Source organism: Mustela lutreola, chromosome 2 (assembly GCF_030435805.1).
Source record: "Mustela lutreola isolate mMusLut2 chromosome 2, mMusLut2.pri, whole genome shotgun sequence".
NCBI lineage: Eukaryota > Metazoa > Chordata > Mammalia > Carnivora > Mustelidae > Mustela > Mustela lutreola.
In genome coordinates, this window is record NC_081291.1 from 183369772 (window position 1) to 183397095 (window position 27324).

Consider the following 27324-nt stretch of genomic DNA (forward strand, 5'->3'; position numbering starts at 1 on the left):
AGGTTGGTTGTAGAGCATAGTCAATAAATATCTTTGGAGTTAAATTGAATAATGAAACATTTCAGTTATAATGGTGCCATCACTTTACAAAACAAATTTTAAGAAAAAATTTTAAAAGCAACAAAGACTGATAAAAATGCAGAAGAAAAAATAACTGAACACTAGTTAATACATACTTTGGGTAAGGTCTGTGTATTACTGATTAACTTAGCTTTACTCTAACAAATTTGGGAGGAAATCAAATATAAATGGATGTCAAAATTCTTTATAATTAAATGGATTCGGAAAATATTGATAAGATAATGACAATCTTTAAATATGTATGAAGTTTAGAAAAATTAAGCATCGTCCTTTGAAGCCAACATAATAAACATAAACCTAGTTTTCAGTGGGCGCTTCCCATCTTCTATTTCTACAAATTCAGTATGTATGGCCTTAGACCAGGCAGTTAATCTAAGCTCAAACTGAGCAAAGACATCAAGTGTGAAAGGGCTGTAGATTTTCTGCCCATCTGCAACTTTGAAATTGGTCAAAACTTTCTCCAAAGCACTTCCAAGTGCTTGCTGACCAGATTTGGCTCTAGAGTGTTTTAAATATACATTGTCAGGAGCCGCTTTTATTTTCTGAGCCATTAAATCTGTAGGATTGACTTGAAGTTGGTATACATTAATATGCTGAAAAGCTTCTGAGTGATTTGTTAAAGTAATTCCATGTTTAAAAATCACTGAGCTGAAGGTTTGCATAGATAGCTCCACCCAAAAGATGATAAACAAGCTCTGTGAATGGTGCTATTGGTAGCCACAATACTGTCCTAAATTTAGGGATGTCCCTTGAAAACAGAGAAGGGGAAGAAGTATGGTAAAAGCTGTCTCATCAAATCTGATACTGTTTCTAGAATTCTGTCTGAGGAGGTACATTTGAAAGTGATCTCCAAGGGGTGCCTGTGTGGCTCAGTCTGTTAAACGTCTGCCTTCAGCTCAGGTCATGATCCCAGGGTCCCGGGATCCAGCCCCACGTCTGGCTCCCTGCTCAATGGGAAGTCTGTTTCTCCTTCTGCCCCTCCCCCTTACACTTGTGTACTCTTTCTCTCAGATAAAAAAATAAAATCTTAAAAAAAAAAAAAAGGAAGAAAGGAAGTGATCTTCAAAAGTATAATGTGAGCATGAAAATGTTTAACAATATAAACACACTATAATGTGTGTCGTTGTACCAATTATGTTGCTAAGGATAAGTGGTCACCCAAAGGAGGTCTTGAAACTTAGTATATTTGGGATAGGATTGGGGGAAGTATATTCTCTGATGCAGTAACCACTGTATTCCAAAGAAAACCTAAGAAAAGAATCCCAAAGAATAATCAAGACTCACAGAAAGAGAATATCAGTATGGTCAGTGGGTGAAATCCAAAGATTATTATTGTCTGTGGAACAACTTGTCCTGGCCTTTTCCTTAAATATACAGTCTAGAAACTCACTCGAAAGAGAGACTGCAATCACACAGAAATATGCACATGTGCACACACATGCGTGTGCGTGCACAAACACATGTACCCTATTACCATGGGAACTGTAATGTAATGGTTAATTTTTTTATGTGTCAACTTGGCTAAGCCACAATACCCTGGTATTTCATCAAATACCAGTCTAGATGTCACCATGAAGTTGTTTTTCAGATGAGGTTAACATTTAAATCAGTAGACTTTGAGTAAAGCAGATTGAACTCCTCAGTGTGGCTGGGACTCATATAATCACCTGAAGACCTTAACAGAAATAGGCTGAAGTCTTTCCCATGGAAAAGGGAATTCTGCTCCAGAATGCCTTTAGGCTCCGCGGCAACACTCTTCTTCCCTGAGTCTCTAGCCTGCCAGACTGTCCTGTAGATTCTGGAATTGTCATCCCTCACAATTACACGAACCAGTTCCTTAAAATAAATCTCTCCCATTCTCTCTCTCTCTCTCCTGATTCTGGGTGAGTGTTTGGGAGGTGATTTCATTTCTATGGATCCTTTCAACTGACTGGTCAGCTCACCAACCGAGAATTTTAAGAGGGGGATTTTTTAAAGTACTTTTTTGAATGAAATTTTTTTGTAGTTATTGTATATGTACCAAGAAAGCTATAACTTAGGGTTTGGTTGTGTTTTTTGCTTTTGGTTCTTTTTTTTTTTTTTTTCCTTTTTTGGTTTTGTACTTTTGGGGGAATGATTTGTTGAATTTTATTTTTTCCTAACTTTACCAAGGTTTGCAGCTTTTACCTCAATAGAACAGGAATATTTTAAATCCCATAACTGCAGACAGACCGGAGTGATACCGTTTTAAAAGTTTTTCTTTCCTCCTTGTTATTAGGTTTGTTAATGTGTTAGGAAGAAATGACAAAATCCCGTGTAGGCTTTTTCTAAAAAGTTCAATGTTCTTTGTCCAGATTTTAGATTCTCAGAATCTAAAATCTCTCACACACACGCGTACATGCGCATGCACACACACACACACACACACATGCACACATATACACACATACTTAACATATACATTAATATAATTCAATAAATGCTTTCCAAAAATACTTATAAAACCAAAAGCTATGTTAAAAAAAAAAAAAAGAAAAAGAAAAAGATACAAGGCTTTATTTAGTATTAATTGATAGAATTATTGTCTTTGGTGCCATAGTCAACCATCTTACAAACTTCACAATCTGGGCTTGTATAAATCCTCTTTCTTAAAATTCGAGGAGGAAATGAAGGTTGAATGGGCCGGACTAAACTCTTAACTTGAGTTGACAAATATAACCCTGGTAAGTAAGAACATTTCCTTTTAACTGTGAACAAATACAAAACCACATTCATCTGGCATATTTTTGGTTCACATTGTGTTGGTGATTCTTTTTTACAGGACAAAGGCTGATGACTCAAGCTTCTCTGACATTTCCCTCATGTAGTGTGCATCCTGCCACCTGTCAGTCTGGTGCTTTTCATAAACACTCGGTCACATATGTTAAACACGTTCCCCCTTGTCCCACTTCCCAACAGCAAAACACACGAGCACACTCTTCACACAACATTCAAGGAAAATGTCTTTCCGCTCCACTTTCTGCATTGCTCATTAGAGTGGCTGTAGGAAGCTTTCTGGTTGTAGCCTTTGAGACTAAAACATCACTCAATCAGTCAATAACAAAACACACACAAAAACTGGAATCCGAGTGCAGGTGACTACAGTTAGGATGAGAAGCCCTATAAAGAGGTATTGACAATGAAAGCAGCTGCCTGGCACCAACTGCTGTATGAAGGCAGCTGCTTTCTGTACATCTAGGTGGAGCAAAGCTCACTCCTAAGCAGCAGTTGCTACCCTCACAATAACTATGCAGGCTAATCTCCCACCAGCCCAATGAGTATTTGGAGAACAAAAGGAAAATGATTGTGTTTCTCCCTGAATCATAGATATACATAATGAATTTTTGTCTTCAGATGGTTTATTTCTCAAGACATGAGACATAGACATCTCCAAAAGAAACAAACACACACTTGATTAATAGCGGCGAGTTCCACTTTGAAAAGACGAGATGGGCCAATACACTTATTTTTGAAAGAAATAATAGTGGTTATTATTTTTGGCATGGGGTCGTCTCACATAGCCATTCTTCAGGTTTCAAACTACAGCATTGGGTTTTCAGTGCAGGAGCCTTTAGCGCTTTCAAATTATAATCAGGTCCTTGGGAAGGGTGGGAGTGACCATCATTTTTCACACTTTAACTTGGGATATATTTAAGGCACAGTGTTAACTACATATGCACTCTATGTTAAACACATACAAAAATCTTGCTTGTCCCATAGTACTAGTGTAGGTCATTATTCCATGATAGACTCCATTACCTCCCATTGGAAGAAGTAACAAAGAGAGAATTATTAAATAATGATCACAGGCAACTCTCACTGCTTGGTTTGTGAAATTCAAGTTATTATCACCTCTCCAGGCTAAGGGAATAGCAAGAAATAGTCAGAGAGGAGAGCAGCGCAGGTCTGTGGAGATGAGCGCTCAGAAAACGCTCATCTTAGCTCTAGGAATCCTTGAAGGGGGAATCTCATTAAGTAAAAGCAACCTTTTAGTGTTCCCTAGACTAAACTGTGAAACATTTTTGAAAAGCAGAAAATCCTTATTTATGGCAGGAATGTTTGAAATTCAAAAGATAAATGCCATTCGGAATGCAAGCATGTTCTAGGTATCTAATATGTAATGGGACACAGCTGTGATAACAGCCACTGAACCAGGGGCCTCTCTATATCATGTCATTAGTTGACTTGTTATAAGCCGATCTTCTGGCCCTTTTTATAAGGGCCACTGGGGTAAAAAATAAATATATCATGTACTGAACATCTGTGGTTCTGTCACAAAGCACCACTCATATCAACTTTCAAGCTCATATCTTGGGCTACACATGACACCCTTTTAAAAATGGATCTCAACAAAATATATAGATTAGGAACTCATGGGCCTTTATTTCCAAAGGATAAAGGATATGAGAAGGCCTGAGCTATACTCTGGGCAAAAACTAATGCATCCTTTTTTCTTATTGTTTTAGTGTATTCTTCCGGGTTCAAAACCATATGTGCACTCTAGATAAGATTCAGGTGATTATTTTATATGTGAGATGTTAAGTGAGGAAAGAAATGTCAAGTGTCCAATCTATTGACTTAGTAAATCATCAAAATCATGAGTCAGTGTTTAAGAACATGCAATTATTAGTAGCAATTCCTTCCTGAGCCCCCTCCCCCAACCTTTTTTTTTTTTTAATTTTTTAAACAAATCTATCAGGTCATAAAGAGGTTCTTTCATCTTTTTATGATCAAATAAAAAAATAATGTTTGTCTCCTTTAGGAAGAAACAGGCAAAGTAAATAAAATATTTGAAATAATTAGGAAATTATACCTGTTATAAAGTATTTCAGAGAAAAGTAAACATTATTAATCTACATAATGAAATAGTTCATGATATTAAACACTAATATAGTTATGAGAGGCTTATTTCATAGAGAAGGTATGGGGGAAGGAAGAAATCCAGTCAGGTTTTAAGTAATCTAGGTAAGATATGATAGAACAAGCATAGCAATGAACATAGTAAGAAGTGGGCAGATTCGGCTGGATTTGGAAGGCATATGTTTTTATGAAAATCCTGATGGATCACGTGTAGCGGTGTGAGGGAAAGAAAGGAGGCAAGCATAAATCTAACAGCTTTGGTCTAAATAACCTGGAAGGACACAGTTGGTCTTAAGATGAAGATATCTGTGGGTTATCAGTCCCAAATTAGCAACTGACAACAAGATCGTATGGGTGAGAAGAAGAATGCTACTCCAAGTGGTCCAACTTTACCCTTAGCGGTTTGTGGAAGGATCTTAGGAGCAAGGTGGACAACATTTATCTAATTAGTGATAAAGTTCTGGCAAGTGATATCACTTTTCTATTTACAGAAGTGAAGTTCTCTTTGAAATACAGTTCAGGACATGAAAACCGGGGCTTGATTTAAGTACATTGTTAAGCTGTAAGAGTCCTGGTGACACATGGTTGAACTAACTTCCTGAAAGTAGTAAGTTGTTTACTGACAGTTGGGAAAACTGTATTGGGAAGTCCTGGGTCCAAATTCTCCTCAGCCACCTAAGCTAGATAAATAGGGCTAGAGAACTAGTCTTAAAACAGCTTTTTCTTCCATCAGTTAGGGTAATGATGCTCCAAGTATAGAGATTTTTAAGGCTTCAATGATACCTATAAAATACCCAGTACCAGTGTTTAGCAAATTGCTGGCACTCCACACCTGGTTGATACTTTACATAACACATATGCTGATTTTTGTTTCCATTCAACATAAAAAGTAGCCTTTAGGCTACTACAACTGGAAGATACACACAAATACACACAAAATAGCTAATGTCCACAAATCCAATAAGAAATAACAAAACAAAATAATAAATAAGAAACTACTAATAGCAGAGAAGTGATTATTTCTGAAAAAAAATATATATAAACTTTTAAAACTTCATCCAGTATTCTAAAAATTATAGTAAATGGTAATATAAATACCAGTATTACATATGAAATCCACATTTTGAATCTTTTTAAGTACTTCCCAAGAAGATAAACTCATCTCCCAATTAAGTGTATATGCAGGTTGATTGATATAAAGAATGGCGGATTATTCCTTTATATCTAATTTCTCTGATATATTTCTCTTTGAAACTCATTTCAATAGTGTTTTATTTGTAATAGAGTGAGCAGTGTCTTTTAACTTTCAGAAATAGATGATATTCGTAAACATGGATGTCCTAATAAATATTAGCAGATAGAGTAGTAAAACCTGGCATACTATCAAGTCATCAGTGTTAAATTATGGCCATGTATCTTTAGAAAAATTTTAATTCATGCTTATAAAGATTTTTATAAAGATTATTATGAATGTTTCTAAAATTTTGACATTTTCTTAATTTGCTGATATAGTTTTTTCCATAATAATTACTATCAATGATTTCAGTGTATTCTAATTTCATATATTTTATGTGGTAACTGTCTATAAATTTGTATATTTAAATAAAATGCTTCATTACATATAGTTAAAAAGCTTGGTTGATCAGCAGAAGAGTGAACGCGCAGATTGATGAGTGAGACCGATGTGGAGTTTCACTAGACAGATGTAAATATCTGGTCTTATCCCACTATTATAAGTTTGTATATTTTGACTAAGTGCTTTATACAATCCAGACACATTCAGCTGGGATATCATTAAATTTGGCATGAAACTATCACTTAATTTGTACATAATTTTCCTTTTTCCTGTTTGTGGAAATACTTGAGATAGTATTCTGTTTTTTAGCATCTAAAGTCTCTCCTTTAGAAATAATAATTTTCAAAAATGTGAAGCTATTACACATAATTTGGCATTATCTGTGAGTATGAGATAAATCTGTTTCATTGGGTGGCTTCACTGAGCTGCTGATGCTTGTTGAAGTCTCCTGGCAGCTGGCTTTGCCTGCCTTTTCTTGGCCAAACCAATCAATTTCATGCTGGTTGCTTAAAATCTTTAAGATCACTTACTAAACTGAGAGCTCCTTGAAAATAGTAGCCACATCTTAATCATCACTTTATCCACAGTGCACCCAGGATAGTACCTCGCGATACTAAGCACTCGGTGATCACTTAGGCAACAGAAAAAAGCAATTAATCATGTGTGTGATTTACCGACAGAGAAAACAAGGAGTTACCTAAAAGTTATTTTGATCTTCAAGACTGCATTTCTTGCTCATGTGCCAAAAATTCATTAAATATACTACTACCAAGCAAGTGTTGGTCACTTAATAGTAGCAAGCATTATACAGGATATTACAGGCATTGGTTCCCATCTTTACCCTATCTCAGTGTAGAGCTAATCCTTATTTAATAAATAAGAAAGAGTAAAAATACCCAAATGTAATCAATTTAGTAGAAAAGGGATTTTCTCCTCTCAGATCTGTTAGACTTTATAAACATTTTATAATTTCACTCTTTCTGAGCTATACATTCTTCTTGAGCTTTGAATATACACACACATACACATACACACATAAATAGCAAGTTGTAAAACTTCATTCTTTATCTAGCTATTTCATATCAGGACTTCAGTAAGGATATCTATCTTCTATCTGTAATAATAAGCATTTATGAAAATAGCTTAAAATGGATGCATATTTCAAGGAAGATTGATGGGATTTTTTTAAAAACTATTCAGAAATAAAAATTTCCAACTAGATCAAGTTTTTCTACCATATCAATTCAAATCAATAAAGAACTATGTTATGTTCTTTTGTTATGTTCTATATTATGTTTACTGAAAGTTAATGGCATATTAGGCAATGTATTTCAGATGTCAATGATGAGAAACCTTTTTGAAACCATTTTTTTTTTAAGATTTTATTTATTTATTTGACAGACAGAGATCACAAGTAGGCAGAGAGGCAGGCAGAGAGAGAGAGAAAGGGAAGCAGGCTCCATGTGGAGCAGAGAGCCCGATGCGGGACTCAATTCCAGGACGCTGAGATCATGACCTGAGCCGAAGGCAGCGGCTTAACCCACTGTGCCACCCAGGCGCCCCTGAAACCATTTTTATATAGAAGGAAAATAAATTAAGCCTTACTCAATGAAACAAAAATAGAGAATCTTTTTCCTGGTGTATTGGAAATCTGCATAACTGTAATAAGTATTCCTTAGAGGATATATACACAACCTCCACAGGTGGAAAAAGATGGACAAACTTGTTCAAAATCTGTATGCAAATAACAAGATGAAAAAACAAATAGAACATGAAGAAAAACATTTTTCTTTAATATCTGTAGAGAGCATAATTTTTGGCATTTAAAATATTCTCTTGGAAATATAATAAACTTACGGAAATATACTTCAAGAAAGAACTAATATTCTAATGATAAAAGATGAGTATTTCCTAAGTAATTGAATTTCTTTTTTTCCTTTTAGGAATTTGCTTTTATTTCTTAACAGATTAATATGTAATAGGCATGGAGAAGCTACAAAGTTTTAGGAAGTTACACAACTTCTCAAGGTCAAAGTTCATAAGGTGTATTTTTGTTTTCCTAACTAGCTGGTTTTGAGGAACCATGGAGAACAGCCTTCAAGCTTTATTCTTCAAGGACAGCTCCTCAAACCTCCTTATGGCCTTTTTGTCTTCTTTTTTTGACACACAATATTACATTAGTTTCAAGTGTACAGCATAGTAGTGTTTCAATTTCTCTATGTTATGCTAGGATCACCACAAGTATAGCTACCATCTGTCACCATACATAGCTATCATAATATCATTGACTATATTCCTTATGCTGTGTTTTTTTTTTTTAAGGTTTTATTTATTTATTTGACAGAGATCTACAAGTAGGCAGAGAGTCAGGGAGAGAGAGAGAGGAGGAAGCAGGCTCCCGCTGAACAGAGAGCCTGATGTGGGGCTCGATCCCAGGACCCTGGGATCATGACCCAAGCCGAAGGCAGAGGCTTTAACCCACTGAGCCACCCAGGTGCTCCTATGCTGTGTTTTTTATTCCCATGATTTACTGATTCCATAACTGGGAAATCTGAATCTCCCACCCCTTTTGCCATTTTGTTCAAGTTCCTGGCCCCTTTCTTGGTTTTTGGCGTTTATAGTTCTATTCTGGTTTTTTGCTTATTTATTTATTCATTTGTTTTTTAGATTCCACATACCAGTGCAATCATGTTGTATTTGTCTTTCCAGTCTTATTTACAGTATTTTAAGTAATCACTAAATCTTTGTTTCACATCACAACATTGGTTAGAATTTTATTATTTTATTATTTTATTTTATTATTTATTTTATTATTTTAAGTCTATATGAAATGATTGTTACAATATTCTTTTGTCAGAGGAAGGATTCCTATAAATAAAATAACAAATGAGAAAGGAGATTGTTACTCAATTAACACCACAGAAATACAAACAACTATAAGAGAATGTTATGAAAAACTATCTGCCAACACAATGGACAAACTAGAAGAAATGGATAAATTCCTAGAAACATAAACTACCAAAACGGAAACAGAAAGAAATAGAAAATTCAAACAGACTGGTTACCAGCAAATAAATGGACTTAGTAATCAAAAAACTCCCAACAAACAGAAGTCCAGGGCCAGCTGGCTTCATAGGTGATTTCTACCAAACATTTAAAAAAGAGTTCACACTTATTCTCAAAATATTCAACATAGAGAAAAAGAAAGAAAAGTTCCAAATTCATTCTGAGTCCGGCATTACCCTGATACCAAAACCAGATGAAGACACCGTAAAAAAGAGAGAAAGAGAGAGAGAGAGAAAACTGCATGTCAATACATCTGATGAACATCGATGCAAAAATCCTCAAAAAAAATACTAGCAAACCAAATCCAACAATGCATTAAAAAATAATTCACCATGATCAAATGGGATTTATTCCTGTATTACCAGGATGGTGAATATTTGCCAATCAATCAACAGTATACAGCACATCAACAAGGAAAAGGATGAGAAACATATAACTATTTTGATAGATGGAGAAAAAGCATTCAACAAAGCACAGCGTCTATTTATGATAAAAACCCTCAACAAAGTAGGTTTAGTGGGAATATACCTCAACATAGCAAAGACCATATAGGAAAAGACCACAGCTAACATCATTCTTAATGGGGAAAAACTGAGAGATTTTCCCCAAAGGTCAGGAAAAAGAAGGATCTTTACTCTTGCCACTTTTATTCAACACAGGACTGGAAGTCCTAGCCACAAAAATCAGACAACAAAGAGAAATAAAAGGCATCTAAACTACAAAGGAAGAAGTAAAATTCACTGTTTGCAGATGATGACACTATACATAGAAATCTTGACAGACTCCACCAAGAAACTGCTAGAACTGATAAACGAATTCAGTAAATTTGCAGTATACAAAAATCAATGTACATTGCATTTCTGTTGCATTTCTATACAATAGTAATGAAGCAGCAGAAAGAGAAAGCAAGGAACTGATTCCATTTACAATTGCACCAAAAATAATGAGATACCTAGGAAGAAACTTAACCAAGGACAGGAAAGATCTATACTCTGAAAACTATAACACTGATGAAGAAATTCAAGATGATGCAAAGAAATGGAAAGACATTCCATGCTCATGGATTAGAAATGTTAAAATGTCTACATTAGACAAAGCAATCTATACATTTAATGTAAATCCTATCAAAATATCAACCACATTTTCACAGAGCTAGAACAAACAATCTTAAAATTTGTATGGAACCACAAAAGTTCTCGAATAGCCAAAGCAATCTTAATTGTGCTTAATTGCATCACAATTCTGGACTTACATTACAAAGCTATATTATATATATATTATATTATATTACAAAGCTATAGTAATCAAAGCAGTATGGTGCTGGTACAAAATAGACACTCAGATCAGTAGAACAGAATAGAAAACCCAGAAATGAACCCACAGCTATATAGTCAATTAGTCCTTGACAAAGCAGGGTAAATATTCAATGGGAAAAAGAGACAGTGTTGGGAAAATTGGACAGCAATGTGCAAAAGAATAAAAATGGACCACTTTCTTACAACATACACACACACACAAAAAAATCAAAATAAGCTAAAGACCTAAATGTAAGACAGGAAGCCATCAAAATCCTAGAAAAGAACACAGGCAGTCATCTCTCTGACATTGGCCATAGCAGCATTTTTTTTTCTAGATATGTCTCCTAAGGCAAGAGAATTAAAAGCAAAGATAAACTACCTGAACTTTATAAAAATAGAAAGCTTCTGCACAGCAAAGGAAACAATCAACAAAACTACAAAGCAACATACTGAATGGGAGAAGATATTTACCAATAATAGATAGGTAAAGGGTTAGTATCCAAAATATATAAAGGACTTAAAAATCTTCACACACAAAAAACAAATAATCTAATTTAAAAAATTAACAGACATTTCTCCAAAGAAGACATACAGATGGCCAACGGACACATGAAAAGATGCTCATTATCACTTACCATCAGGGAAATACAAATCAAAACTACAATGAGATGTTACCTCACAACTGTCAGACTGGCTAAAATCAACAACACAAGAAACAACAGGTGTTGGGGAGAATGTGGAGAAAAGGGAACCCTCTTGAACTGTTTATGGGCATGCAAACTGGTGGATCCACAATGGAAAAGGATATGAGGGTTCCTAAAAAAGTTATGGTCCAGCACTTGCACTACTAAAGAATAGGAAAACACTAAGTCAAAGGGATACAAGCACGCTACGTTGTTAACTAGCTGGAATTTAAAACTTAAAAAATAATATTTTGTCATTGATTTCTTCCCATATCTCTGCCCATTTCTTTTCTTTAATCATTATGGACATTCTTTGCTTGACTGTCATTTTATTATTCTTACCTATCCTTTTAATCAATCAATCAATTTATTTATTTATTTATTCATTCATTCATTTATTTATTTATTTATTTATTTATTTATTTATTTTAAGTGGGCTCCATACCTAGCATGGAGCTCAATACAGGGCTTCAACTCACAACACTGAGATCAAGGTCTGACCTGACAACAAAAGTCAGACAGATAACTGATTCAACCACCCAAGCACCCCACACATCCCTTTATATTTTTATTTTTTTTTTTAAGATTTTATTTACTTACTTGACAGACAAGTAGGCAGAGAGGTAGGTAGAGACTGAGAGCCCAATGCGGAGCTCGATCCCAGGACCCTGGGATCACGACCCGAGCCAAAAACAGGGGCTTTAACCCACTGCGCCACCCAGGCGCCCCACATCCCTTTATTTTATGGATGTTTTGGGGTCTTGTCTTTGCTCAAGTTTCAGCAGAATAGACCAATATAACCAACTGCCTATTAGACATTTTGATTAGACCTTCACAGGGACACCTCTGTGCTGGCTCAAAGCCTATATATACATAGGCACACACACATACACACACACACACACACACACACAGATGTATGTGTGAATATGTGTGTGATGAAAGGAGCAAGAATAGCTACTTACACTGAGAGTTGTTCCACATTACACATACGAATTATAATTCTGAAAGAACTGAGGCTTAAACCAATCACATCAAATAGATTTCAGAACTTGATCTCATGTTTTAATATTTCTTCGTATATATTTTATTTCATTTTTTATTTCCCTCTAGACAAAACAAGATCGGTATGATTATACTGGAAATGGGGCACAATGACTTTTTTAAGCACTTCCTTGGTTACTTATGCTGTCTCTCATTTTTGTACTCCTCACAACAATCTGTGTGAAGTATTTTCTCTATTTTAGAAAGGATGCAAGGGCTCCAGTTTAGTCCAGAAACTGCCTTAATTCATTTTTAAATAAAATTGGGAATAAATTCCTCAAAAAATAAAAATAATAATTAATAATACATATCAATGTATGTAATATAAAATAATAAATAATAAATGTTTTATAAAAAATATAAAACAATAGCTATGATAAGTGACCCATTCAGAGGATCGGATTGGGAGCACAGAGAGTCTTTTTGGACACCCATTCCAGAACTCTCCTACCCTGACATATAACCTGTCCTTTAAAGCTAATTCTTAGACAAAATTGTGAACAAAGATTTTCTCTCTTTTGATTTGTTATAATTATTTTTTTTCCTAATGAGATGAAAATAAAAACCAATAAGAGATTATTTCTGGATCATAACAAGTTTTCAAGGTAAATGCTATTTATTCATTTATTTATCTTTAAATATTTGTGTTTTTTATTTATTTTTGAGAGAGAGAGAGAGAATGGGAACAAGTGGGGGGTTGGGCAGAGGGAGAGAATCTTCAAGCAAACTCCCTGCTGACCACAGAGCTCAATGTTCCTCAATCTCAGGATCCAGGAGATCATGATCTGAGCTGAAACCAAGAGTGGAACAGCTAACCGACTCAGCCACTCAGGCGCCCCCAAGATAAATATTCTTAAAGTAGCATTGATTAATAGTAAGCACAATCTTTCAAAGCTACTTTAGAAATTTGGGCTACTCTAGAAAGTTTGGGATAAATAACTCTCTAATAAGGCAATTCAGGTTTCTAGTTCTAATCAGCATTACTCAAATCATGTGAATTTTTTTTTAATAATTTTTTATTTTTTATAAACATATATTTTTATCCCCAGGGGTACAGGTCTGTGAATCACCAGGTTTACACACTTCACAGCACTCACCAAAGCACATACCCTCCCCAATGTCCATAATCCCACCCCCTTCTCCCAAACCCCCTCCCCCCAGCAACCCTCAGTTTGTTTTGTGAGATTAAGAGTCACTAATGGTTTGTCTCCCTCCCAATCCCATCTTGTTTCATTTATTCTTCTCGTACCCACATGTGAAATTTTGATTTTAAAAGAAAAACTATCATATGATCTACATGCCAGTCAGTCAAGATTTTACAATAATACAATAACCATTTTCATATATTTCTTTTTTCAGCATTACTTGTTTATTATGAAAAAATTTTGTTATGAAAGAGTCTGGCCAATGGTAGTAAAACATTTGCTTCTGAGAACAGAGCATCTTCTCCTTTTAGATATGTTCATCTACTCAATTTCTCAATGATTTGCACATATTACAATTATTCCCTAAGGACCTTCCATGTTTAATTTAACCCTTAAATGGTAGAGCATATTTAAAATTTAAATCATTGTTTTTTCTATGCTTTGAAACTAAAAGTATTCTGTTGGGGGCAAATAAGAGCAATAAAGATTTCTGTTGCCAAAGAAGCTTTTTTTTTTTTTTTTTGACTTTTTTTTTTTAATATAATTTTTTATTTTTTATAAACATATATTTTTAGCCCCAGGGGTACAGGTCTGTGAATCACCAGGTTTACACACTTCACAGCACTCACCAAAGCACATACCCTCCCCAATGTCCATAATCCCACCTCCTTCTCCCAACCCCCCTCCCCCCAGCAACCCTCAGTTTGTTTTGTGAGATTAAGAGTCACTTATGGTTTGTCTCCCTCCCAATCCCATCTTCTTTCATTTATTCTTCTCCTACCCACTTAAGCCCCCATGTTGCATCACCACTTCCTCATATCAGGGAGATCATATGATAGTTGTCTTTCTCTGCTTGACTTATTTCGCTAAGCATGATACGCTCTAGTTCCATCCATGTTGTCGCAAATGGCAAGATTTCATTTCTTTTGATGGCTGCATAGTATTCCATTGTGTATATATACCACATCTTCTTGATCCATTCATCTGTTGATGGACATCTAGGTTCTTTCCATAGTTTGGCTATTGTGGACATTGCTGCTATAAACATTTGAGTACACGTGCCCCTTTGGATCACTACGTTTGTATCTTTAGGGTAAATGCCCAATAGTGCAATTGCTGGGTCATAGGGCAGTTCTATTTTCAACATTTTGAGGAACCTCCATGCTGTTTTCCAGAGAGGTTGCACCAGCTTGCATTCCCACCAACAGTGTAGGTGGGTTCCCCTTTCTCCGCATCCTCGCCAGCATCTGTCATTTCCTGACTTGTTGATTTTAGCCATTCTGACTGGTGTGAGGTGATATCGCATTGTGGTTTTGATTTGTATTTCCCTGATGCCGAGTGATATGGAGCACTTTTTCATGTGTCTGTTGGCCATCTGGATGTCTTCTTTGCAGAAATGTCTGTTCATGTCCTCTGCCCATTTCTTGATTGGATTATTTGTTCTTTGGGTGTTGAGTTTGCTAAGTTCTTTATAGATTCTGGACACTAGTCCTTTATCTGATATGTCGTTTGCAAATATCTTCTCCCATTCTGTCAGTTGTCTTTTGATTTTGTGAACTGTTTCCTTTGCTGTGCAAAAGCTTTTGATCTTGATGAAATCCCAATAGTTCATTTTTGCCCTTGCTTCCCTTGCCTTCCTCTGTTCCGCTGAGGGACATCGCTCCAGAGGCTACCCGAGGCAAAGCCCACACGGGGTCAGCGTGGCCTCAGGTCCCGCAGGGTCACAGAAGGATCGGGGGTGTCTGAGTGTCGCAGAGCTTGAGGGTATTGGAACGGGAAAGCCGGCTACAGAGACAGAGCCGACAGTAAGCTCACAGCTCGGGGTGACCTTGAACCGATCGCAGGCTCGGTGAGCTCGGAGCGCGGCTGGAGGTCAGGCAGATGGGAGTAACTGGGCGCGGTTCTCTGAGCGTGCACTGAGGAGTGTGGCCCTGGGCTCTTGGCTCCTCCAGGCCGGAGACCAGGAGGCCGCCATTTGTATTCCCGTCCTCCCGAACTCTACAGAAAGCGCTTAGGGAACAAAAGCTCCTGAAAGCAAACCCAAGTGGATTACTCACCCCGGCCCCGGGTAAGGGCGGTGCAATTCCGCCTGGGGCAAAGACACTTGAGAATCACTACAACAGGCCCCTCCCCCAGAAGATCAACAAGAAATCCATCTGAGACCAAGTTCACCTACCAAAGAGTGCGGTTTCAATACCAAGGAGACCAGCAGAATTCTAGAGGACGAGAAAGCAAAGCACGGAACTCATGGCTTTTGCCCTGTGATTTTTTTTAGTCTTGCGGTTAATTTAATTTTTTTCTTTTTCATTTTTTGTTTTTTTTTCTCGCCTTCGGGTAAAATTTTTTTTTTAACTGTTACCTTTTTCTTTTTTAACGATTTTTTACTAGTTTATCTAATACATATATTTTTTCTTTTTTATAGTTTTCTTAGGTGTTTTCTTTTTTTTTTTAAATTCTCTTTTTTTCTTTCTTTTTTCTTTTTTCTTTTTTTTCTTTCTTCCTTTTTGAACCTCTTTTTATCCCCTTTCTCCCCCCTCACGATTTGGGATCTCTTCTAATTTGGTTAAAGCATATTTTCCTGGGGTTGTTGCCACCCTTTTAGTATTTTACTTGCCCCCTCATATACTCTTCTCTGGACAAAATGACAAGACGGAAAAATTCAACACAAAAAAAAGAACAAGAGGCAGTACCGAAGGCTAGGGACCTAATCAATACAGACATTGGTAATATGTCAGATCTAGACTTCAGAATGACAATTCTCAAGGTTCTAGCCGGGCTCGAAAAAGGCATGGAAGATATTAGAGAAACCCTCTTGAGAGATATAAAAGCCCTTTCTGGAGAAATAAAAGAACTAAAATCTAACCAAGTTGAAATCAAAAAAGCTATTAATGAGGTGCAATCAAAAATGGAGGCTCTCACTGCTAGGATAAATGAGGCAGAAGAAAGAATTAGTGATATAGAAGACCAAAGAAGCATTTTTTGCTCTTGGAAAGATGCAGTGAAGATGGCACAAGTTAGCATTAAATGGCTATTTCTTTCTTAGAATTTATATGCTTTAGTTAACACTGCATTTCCTCCTCCAGCTGCTTGTTGATATGTCTACTCTTGTGAACATCCTTTAGGAGAAGCCAACAAGAAAGACAAGCACAGTCCAGGCACCGTTCTGCTCCATGGAGAGTAGTTATGCTAAGGATCAGAAAGGAAGATGGGATGAAATTTTTTTTTTAAAGATTTTATTTATTTATTTGACAGAGAGAGAGGTCACAAGTAGACAGAGAGGCAGGCAGAGAGAGAGAGGGAAGCAGGCTCCCTGCCGAGCAGAGAGCCCGATGCGGGACTCGATCCCAGGACCCTGAGATCATGACCTGAGCTGAAGGCAGCGGCTTAACCCACTGAGCCACCCAGGCGCCCCGGGATAGGTTGAAATTTAATTTGGATCCTGGAATCCTCCGTCTTCATCTACTTGTTCTCTCCATAGAGTTGTTGCTTTAAGTTCACATAAAAGTTCTGAATAACTGTGGGGACAGTCTATGGTTCTGATTTTGTTTAGCTTATAGCTCCTGCTGCTGATCTATAATCTGCCTCCATCCCAGGACGTGATGGCTGAAAGGCATCATTAATGTGTTAAACGATGTGGAAGGCTTCAGACACACGAGGACATATCCCCCAGAGTGATGTTCCTAGATGCACAGGTATCTGCCTCAATTTCAAATCAGAAAGAAAGAAGCTAAATGATCACACAAGTAAAATGCACCAGGAAAATTATAATATATATATTCACTCATAATCTCTGAGCCTGATTTGGGCCTCACGTGTTCCCTGAGAGAAATAAAAGGGTGAGATTTCCATTTTCAGAGCTTGTTAATCATACTAGTGGAATAAGGAGGGCAGGATTCATCATAGTGCATTACTGGAATCTTACCTCACTGTTTTGTGGTTGATTTTCATCACACTTTATCATTCTAACTCTCTTCACTGATGTTGCAAAACACCTTCCTCCCTGTTCTGGAAGAATTAATGCAAATTCTTCTGGTATCTACTTTACTTTCAGTCTACATCATTATGTGACAGCATATATTTCTATAAAGACTACACCAATATGTGCTCATATTTTAATAACAGATGCAACTTTGTGCCTTTTCTACCTTTGTACTGAAACATTTGCTTTCTCAGAAACGCTAAAGACTGATCAGCTATCTTTGACATGAGATGTTCCAATATCATATCCATATATTCTGTTCCTAAATTACAGCAGAACAAGGAAGATAGAGTAAACATATTTCAAAATCAGAAATATAGAAGATTTAGAAATATTGTCTTATCAATGTAAAAAATCAGAGTATATTCTAAACTTAGCCAAAAGGACCTGATAGTTCTCGGATTCATTTTTTTTTTTTAAATCCAAAAATCTTAATTTATTCTTTCTTGTCATTAAATAAAAATTCAAATATACAGACACATTCAATATTTATTTTTTAAAAGGATGTATTGCTTATTTAAGATGTATTAAAGATACCTGTTTCTTTTTCTACTAATGGACAAATCACATCTTATGATAGAAACTATACACCTACATGCAGAACTCTAGTAAGATAAATTGAAAGAGGAGGGAAAGTTCCATTCACTCTAGGTAAGAATCAGGGTCACGATAACATTCATAGAGAAAAAGTAAGTTTAAATGGAACTAGGAAAAAATATTAAAAATGTGCATACATACTTGGAGCAAAAAAAAAAAAATCAAGATTGGGGAGATATTTAAAATGGAAATAGTAGAGCAATACTAGGACCCAGAGAATGGAGAGACATCTCTCTCAACTAACATAAATTCAGAGAAACAGGATGGCATTTACCTAAGTGTCAAACTATGGGTAGTTAGTCCAAAAATTCTAGGATTGATGGTAGTAACTCAGTGTCAACAATCTGGCAACCAGGAATCCAAGTAGAAAAAGGTTCAAGTCCCAAAAAACTATTTTTGGGGGTTTGGATTTATGGCTCAAAAGTTTTAAAAATGCCATGTTAGATTTGAAAATAATAATTACAGATAATGTTAATACTCATATAAGTCCAATGATGTTACTTATTTCATTCTTTCATTATAATTAAGTCACTCAAATGCCAAGAATTTTATTCATTGACTTTATTTTCTGCTCTTTTCAATACTTCTTCTTAAAACACAAATTGAATGAAGTTACTCTTCCACTCAAAGTGTTTATCTCTATCCAACATCCCATTATGCAACATTCAGGTTGCTTGGTCTTCCTTGACTATTCAACCTGAGTTCTTGTTACCCCTTAAACAAGACCAATTTCTTCCTTTCAGCCTAGCCTTCAGGAAACTCAGCTCCAATATTGTGATATGATATATATATACTTCTTTTTACGTCTATCTGCTTTATTTCTATTTTTCAAAGTACATTTAATTCTTCTTCAAAGGTTTCCCCAAAATTTCTAACTAATTTAATTACATAGTGTCTTATGTATATTTGTTTGTTTCATATATATTGCTTTTTAAAAAGATTTTATTTATTTATTTTAGACAGAAAGCACATGAACGAGCACAGGCATGGGGGGAGGGGAATGGGTGGCAGAGGGAGAAGCAGGCTCTGAGCTGAGCAGGGAGCCAGATGTGGGCTTCATGTCCAGGACCCGAGGATCATGACCTGAGCCAAAGGCAGACGTTTAACTGACTGAGTCACCTAGACGCCCCCTCATATATATTGTTTTTAATTCTGTACTTAGATTGCAAATTCCTGCACATCTTGGGCACATATGGCATGCAGGTAAAAGAGGCATTCAAACATATTTGTTGACCTCTTAACACTTTTTACACATATCTCAGTGGAAAAAAGTTGCTAAGAAGTAAAATATTTTTATTTAAATTCCTACTTTTTATCTTGGAATCTATTACAGACTATTACAATTAATCACATCATTTACTTATGAATGCTATAACCAATAATTTTATTTGATTTGATTTTTAAAGATTTTATTTATTTATTTGACAGAGAGAGATCACAAGTAAGCAGAGAGGCAGGCAGAGAGAGAAGGAAGCAGGCTCCCAGCTGAGCAGAGATCCAGATGCGGGGCTCGATCCCAGGACCCTGGGATCATGACCTGAGCTGAAGGCAGAGGTTTAACCCACTGAGCCACCCAGGTGCCCCTATAACCAGGAATTTTAGAAATTGACATTAAGAATGGTGAACAAAGTGTGAGGATCTAAAACAACTGAAAGGAAAAATCAGTAGCATGGAACAACTTCTTATATGTAAAAGATGAACCAAAGATGCTTCCAAGTGTTAGATTAGGATCTGGTGAACTAGGGAAATGATGGTTATCTTGGCAAAGAGGAAAAAAAAAATAAGGAAAGAAAGTTGTTTGAGGGAGAATATATTTAATTTTGAATGATGAAAATTTCCACTAAACAATCATTCATTCAGTAAACATTTGAGTGATTACAAGGTGCTAGAAGGCATTGTTCTATGTCTGAGAAATACAAATGCGAACATCAGAGAAGATTCACAGCCTCATGAAATCTATATTCTTCCTGACACTTTAACATAAAGATACAAATAGGAAATTATTGAAGGACTTGCTATCACACGAGGGCAGAAATCAAACCTTAGTATGAATGAGAGAACAAAAGAAGTAAGGATTACACTACAAAATGTGTGTGTGTGTGTGTGTGTGTGTGTGTATTATCTTAGTCTGAAAATTAGGAGGAAAAATAGGATGAAATCTTGAAGATCACACACTTATGTCAATATTATTATTGCTGCTTCTGTTATTTCATTCTTTGTAACTTCCTCTAAGGTGAAGGAAAACCTCAGCAATTGCCCAAAAGGCAAAGAAAAAGAGACAGGAGCGCTCGTGCTGAAGGTGCTAGAGGAGAAGGAAATTTGTTTGAGAGCACATTCTATAAAAATTCTGGAATCGGTGAAAGTTAGTAAGTACAAAGTGAGGAAATTAGACTTAAAGAAGGCAGGTTTGAGGTGGGGGGAGTAGTATGTTCTTCTTCCTCTTAACCTTTACAGTCTTGAAAGTGAGGACAATGTAATAGGAGGCAAAACACTTTGCTGTGTCTCCTCTAATCTCAACACTCAACTCACAAAACATTTCGCTTCTGGTTACTAAATGTGTAACACACACCTTGCAATTCTGACCCATGAGCTGGGTCTCCTACAACTGACTTCAATTCTGATACTATCTACCTGGAATTAGCATTGGACCCACAGGTTAAGGGCTGTCTCCCTGTCCTCCGTTCAGCTGCTAATCTCAAGTCCAGGTTGGTATCTGTGATTCTCTCCCACCAGCTCTCAATCAGAGAGAGAGATCTCCTTGGGTCCCACTAATTTGCTATAGTAGCTCATGGAATGCAGGAAATATATTTTTTTAAAGATTTTATTTATTTATTTGACAGACAGAGATCACAAGTCGGCAGAGAGGCAGGCAGAGAGAGAGGAGGAAGCAGGCTTTCCGTGGAGCAGAGAGCCCGATGCAGGGATCAATCCCAGGACCCTGGGATCATGACCTGAGCTGAAGGCAGAGGCTTTAACCCACTGAGCCACCCAGGCACCCCCAGGAAACATTTTTTTACTAGATTACCAGCTTCTTATGAAAAGATACAACTCAGGAACAGCCAGATGGGCGAGATGTGTACGGCAAGGTGTAGCCGAAGAGGCACAGAGCTTCCCCCTTCTTTCCAGGCATGTCATCTACCAGCACCTGTATGTGTTCACCAACCCAGGACCTTTCTAAATCCCAACTTCTGGGCTTTTAGAGAGGCTTAATTATATAGGCAAGAATGATTATATCATTGGCCCCTGGTGATTGAAATCCATCTCTAGCCCCTCTCCCTATTCCTGGAGTTGGGGGTGGGAATAGGGGACCTGAAAGTTTCAACCTTCTAATCATAGGGTTTGGTTCCTCTGGCAATCAGACCCCATCCTTAGGGGTTTTCCAAAAGCCGATTCATTAACGTAAATGCAGGCCTGGTTGGAGGGGGTTATTATGAATAACCAAATATACCTTTATTACTCTCATCACTTAAGAAATTCCAGGGGTTTTAGGAGCATTATGTCCTGAACTGGGACCAAGACCAAATGTATTATTTCTTATTATAAATCACAGTATCCCCAAGGGAAATTCATCTGTGGAGAAGGAGAACATGAAGGTTGAGATTAGGTTTGCTGAAGAGTAGAGATGATAAGGACGGTCTAGCACAGAACCCCTCTAAGAAACTCTTTGACAGACGACTGAGAAGCAAGGACCAAATTTACTAGGGATGGCATAAGTTAGAGTAAATGTTCCAACAATCTCCCTCTCTGTCTCCATGGCTAAGCATTTATTTTTGTAGCCACATGGCATGAGTCACAGGATGACAGAAAGAATTTGAGGGTAAAAGAATGGAATTGGAGTTGGGAGACATAAATAAAAAGTTTGATCTCTTGATGAAATGTTGAAAAGGCCTCTGGGATCTCAGTTTTTCTAGATGTAAAATGGGGGTGGGTGAACCTCAGAACTGAAAGGCCCTAAAGTCTCTATTAGTGCTCCCTATTTTAGCCTAAGATCATCACATGCTATAGGATAGTGAAAAGTGGCCAGCTGCTAGGATGGAGGTTAAGAATAAACTGAGACAGTCCACTAGTGGAATGATTATTTCCAGAACTGAGAAGTAAATACATTCATTCAGGGAAGAAAACAAAAAGTCACAACTTACACCAAGTTATAACTTTACAGATTTTTTTTTTCACAATCTGCAATTCTTTCTGAACATGTTTGCCAGATTCATGGATAGATACAATCTTTATGTAGAGTCCATGCTTTTGATCTCACTGGCATACTTTGTGAAAGTATTGAACAAATATCCGAATTTACAACATAATCCTCTACAATTTAGAAGGTGGCTTATCATGTGGTCATCGCAAGGCTTTCACAATGTAATCAAGCGAAAAATCAACAAACTCAATCTCAGAAACTAAATTAAACAGGACACATTCACGTTCTTCCTTTATATCCTTGTCAAAGATAGAAAGCCTAGGAGGAATTTAAACACCATGGCATCATATCTGTCACAGCCGTATCTTTCTAGTGGTAGGAGTTCATTTATCAAGGCTACCAGTCCATTAACCTTCACAAGAAGAAAAATAAAGCAAAACAAAGAAACACTCCCTGGAGAAATGGCATTGCTCCTAATCTTGGTTATATATCTTACTGTGGGGATTTGAAGATAGAACAAAGACCTTTATCACCCCAGGCACACGAAATGATACAGACACCCTGAAATAAATATATAAAGTGCTTAGTGGTGCATAGTATAGACAAATTTGTAATTTTTTACAAAAATGATAGTGGGGTTAGAGAGAGTAACTGATATCATCCCTGTTAAATTTGTCTTACCTCGTGATTTGTAACTGGGAGGGCCAAAGCATCAACCCCATTTATTTTTTAATGTCTTGGCCTGCTCTTGGTTGCCCTTACCTCGATTCATTCACTGTATATATCTGGAACTATTAGTTTCCTGATAAATGCATTGTCAGAAAGCCAGAGGCCAATGATAAGATAGGAAATAAGGAGCTCTTGCTTGTTTTCATACGTTGCTGTTTGACTTGGGAGATAATTATAACACAGATTGATGCTCCTATTTTAAACAAGGTAGTAAATCAGCATGAAATGTAGGATTTGGGAAAGCCATGTGCCACATAATTATAATTTCTTAAAATCCCTGTGTTCACCGAATATGAGAAGCTGTAATCATGCAATATATAGCAACAGAATTACTCATCTCTTTCGCTCATAGAAGACAGTTAAGTAAACCTAAGTTACAAATTTTTAAATACTATTAGTTATGAAGTTTAAATGCCGTTAACTGAAGTGAAGCAAAACATATGTTGTTTGGTCTGGGACCTAGATTCCGGTGGGGAAAAGTACAGATTCAGTAAACCAGATTAAAATAATGACACAGTACACTTCATTTAAAAGTCATGGCTTTTCCACAAATAAAGTTTACTTATCACCAAGAGAGAATATAAAAGTATAAGAGTTCCATCAGCATAAGCGAGCAGAAGCAAAGTAGGAACAAAAGAGGGGTGTGGAATCAGATAGGGAGACGTCTGCACATGGACTCTGCCAGGGATAATAATCAAAATACCTATTAATCACATAGCAGGGACAAGGTCCCCTCAAGAAGGAGGAGTTCCAGTGCAGGACTGCAAAGACCTCCCCCTACCTCCCCACCCTATGCCAGCATTTATCCTTTGGTTGCCAAATTATGGGAGAGGACAAGAAGAGCTGAGACACTGCGTTTAGCAGGCTACCCAGGGCACCTGAGAAATGAACCAATACAGAGCTATTTGTGTAACTCCCCTGCAGAAGTAGTTAGAACTACTTTGAACTAGTACAGAAGTGGTGCAAAATTTTAACCATGAGCAGACCCATTCTGATGCATATTTATGGAATATTAGCCCTGGGTGACAGCTCTTAACTGTGCAACTTTGGTGATTTAACTAATCTTCCTGAGCCAGCCAAGTGAAACAAAAGAGTTGTCTTTTAGTTAGTTTTTTGGCTGCTGCTCTAAGACCTTTCCCAGCCAAAGAGAGAATTTAATCAGCTCTCTTTACCTTCGCCAACGCCATCCAGTACACCTCCTGCTATCCTCAGAGCAAAAGGAGAGTCCCATGAGACAGCAGAAGGGCTTCCAAATTCAAGCCACATGCAGGTAAGAGGCAAAGTTGACTCTCCATCCTGACTTCCAGCTCCAAGGTGAACCCACCTGGGAGCAGACCCAAGAATCTGTAGTTCTAGTTGAAGCATTCTCAGGCCACATTCTGTCTCTTCCTTTTCTCCCCTTTTGGCTCCATTATTTATTTCCATATAAACAATCAATGGTATTTCTGTCTTAAGCTGCTTGGAAGGTAGTATCCCTAATTATAGTATCTTAGAGCAACAATTTTATACAATGAGCATCAGCTTAACTTTGCACAGGCTTTGCTGCCTACAAAAGAAAATGGTTTATTTCTCATTCATCACAGTTATCAATAATGGAAACACTGTGATCACCTTATCTCAAAGGGACACCATGGGTGTGTCACATGTGTAGACTTTGTCAAGTATGACCTTCCCATATGTTTGAGAGAATCACAACTGAAATCCCATAAATAATTTTGGACTCCTCACTGCTTAAAAAACAAAACAAAAACACAAAAGCCATAGTCAAGAATTATCAGAGAAGGAGAAAACACAGAGAAGATTAAAGGGGTGATTGAAAGAACATGATTTACTAATAGTAAAAGGAACAGAAACGTTGTGGATGTAAAGACAAAGAAAGCTGAGAAGTATGCTTATTGTTTAATTTTTCCATTTCCTACTAAAGGTCATTGTCTTACAACCTGGCAACGTAGCATTTTGTTCCAACTGGAAAAAGATTGTCGGTGAAAAATAAAAAAGTAATTTATATTTGCAAATTTTTAGATCAGTCATTTCAACTCTTCTTCACTAAGACCTCTTTTCACTATGCTTCTCTACAAGTTCCTTTGAATTTTAAGTACAAATTATATCTATCAAATAAAATGGATTTTTCTTTTTTTATTAATCAGAGAATAATCTCAGCAAATAACACTCAGAGCTACTGAGGAGCATAAAATAGTTGAATAGTGATATAAAAATATGATATAATTATAACATAGATAAAGGTATTTCTAGTTTTAAGTATTCTGCATAACCTTTTGCAAGCTACGTTTCAATGTCTGTTAAGTTCTTTGGAATATCAAAATGTGTCAAGGAGGCCCACCAGTACCATCTCCAGTGTTCCAATTATTTAAAGATTCCCTATTGAAAAGCAATGGATTAAACCAGTTTAAAATTATCTAAAAAATTTGATCATTCCAACTTAAAGAATTAAATTGAGTTATTCAATGTAGCATAACTGTCTAAATGTGAGAGAAAAATACATTCTGGGGGTCTTTCTAAAAAATTGTTTTCTCAACCTTTTTTCCACTCCCTCTGTCAAAACCATTACTTGGCTCAGAGACGGCAGGAGTAGGAAGACTCCAGCATGTACTCACCAGCCTGGTTGGTCGTGATGCTGACTGCAGCGACCTGTCTTGGTGGTGAGCTCAGCTCTGACACCCCGTTAATGGCATCGATCTCAAAGGTGTAGTTAGTATGTGCCAGGAGATCTGTCACTGTCACCGTGGTGTTGGTGAGTCCAAACTGTCGAGGGAGGAAGCGGACATTTGGGCTGCATGGCTCACACTGTTTTATATTCCACCCACATTTTTTACATATGATGTTGAAGGTAACATCTTTCCGGCCTCCTGTGTCAAGGGGCCAACTCCAGTCCAGGATGACCGAGGTCTCGTTTATATTAGAGATAACATTTCTTGGTGCAGATGGAGGTCCTGCAAAGTAGTTCAACAAAGATTAATGAGCCTCACTTCTGTTTTCTACTACAAGGGAAATAGATAATTTACAATGGAACTGAAAGAGGTAAATAACCATCTTGTCTCTATTATATACTTTTAATTCATCCTTAGAGGATCCATGAGATTATAGACACATGGATTCAAGAGCACTGTCCTCCCTAAGCCATGAACGGGGGAGTTTTGATTCAAGTTGAAGATGCATTCACATAGTCCAACAAGGGAATGTACTACTAAATTCAATGCCCTCGTGAATAGTTATGAAAACTTTACTATTAGTTTTATAAATCTTAGTCCTTTTTCCCTGTGACCTATGACCAACACATAACAAGAGGGAATAGAAATGTAAAAACACAAATCCCATGACTATAACCTCCCCTAGTCTGTCAAATGTAATACAAGATCTAAACCAAGATAAAGAAAATTCTCCTTCTTTCTGGGGGTCCTGTTGCAGGAAGTGCTTTAAAAACTAATTCATTTTGCGTGATAAATGTTGCATTTGTGGTGAGCCAAGCATGGAGAGTGAAGCAGAGAAAGCTTTCAACTTGCACATGGATAACAGAAGGAAATGGGCCAAATGCTTAAAGATAAATAAATAAAAATAAAAAATTTAAAAAGCGCCATAACAAGAATTAAAAATAAAATAAAACAAACATGGAGGCATGGGTTGCAGCAAAACTACTCACGGGTACAAGCCATGGATGGAGGGTCTTTGTCTGCTCGGAAGTAATTATTCTCACACCTGCAGTTCACTGAACCATCTTCCTGAGTAGAACTGTGGGGTGGGCACTTGGCACATTTCATATTACCATCCGCAGCCTTGTAGAAACCTGGTCGGCAAGCTACAAACAAAACGGCTCTTTTAAATTCTGAGATAATTTTGAAAATGTATTTTTGAAAGTATGTAAAACAGATTTCCGAATGTTAGGGTATGCATTCATTATGAATAAAAATCCACCCCACCGCCCCCCACCAAGAACTTACAGAAGCAAATAATGTGGCCCAGTGTCGTTTCTCCACATATACATTTGAATTTACACCAAATGTTAAGGGGAGAAAAACCCCGAAGATTTAGATTATTTTGGCACTAGAGTGTGAGGAAATTTCCAGCTCATGTTTTCACAGCTTTCCTTGGCAT

The 27324-nt window shown here is 36.9% G+C and overlaps 1 protein-coding gene across 2 annotated transcripts in view; it reads right to left on the reverse strand.

Annotated features, from left to right (window-relative positions):
* Positions 1-27324, reverse strand: part of EPHA3 (EPH receptor A3) — a 365925-nt gene that overhangs the window by 105478 nt on the left and 233123 nt on the right. For both annotated transcript variants that reach the window (XM_059164417.1, XM_059164416.1), the window contains exons 4-5: positions 26873-27028; positions 25830-26165 (exon numbers count right to left, since the gene is read on the reverse strand). In XM_059164417.1, coding sequence (XP_059020400.1) covers positions 25830-26165; positions 26873-27028 — 492 coding nt within the window. The remainder of the gene's footprint in view (positions 1-25829; positions 26166-26872; positions 27029-27324) is intronic.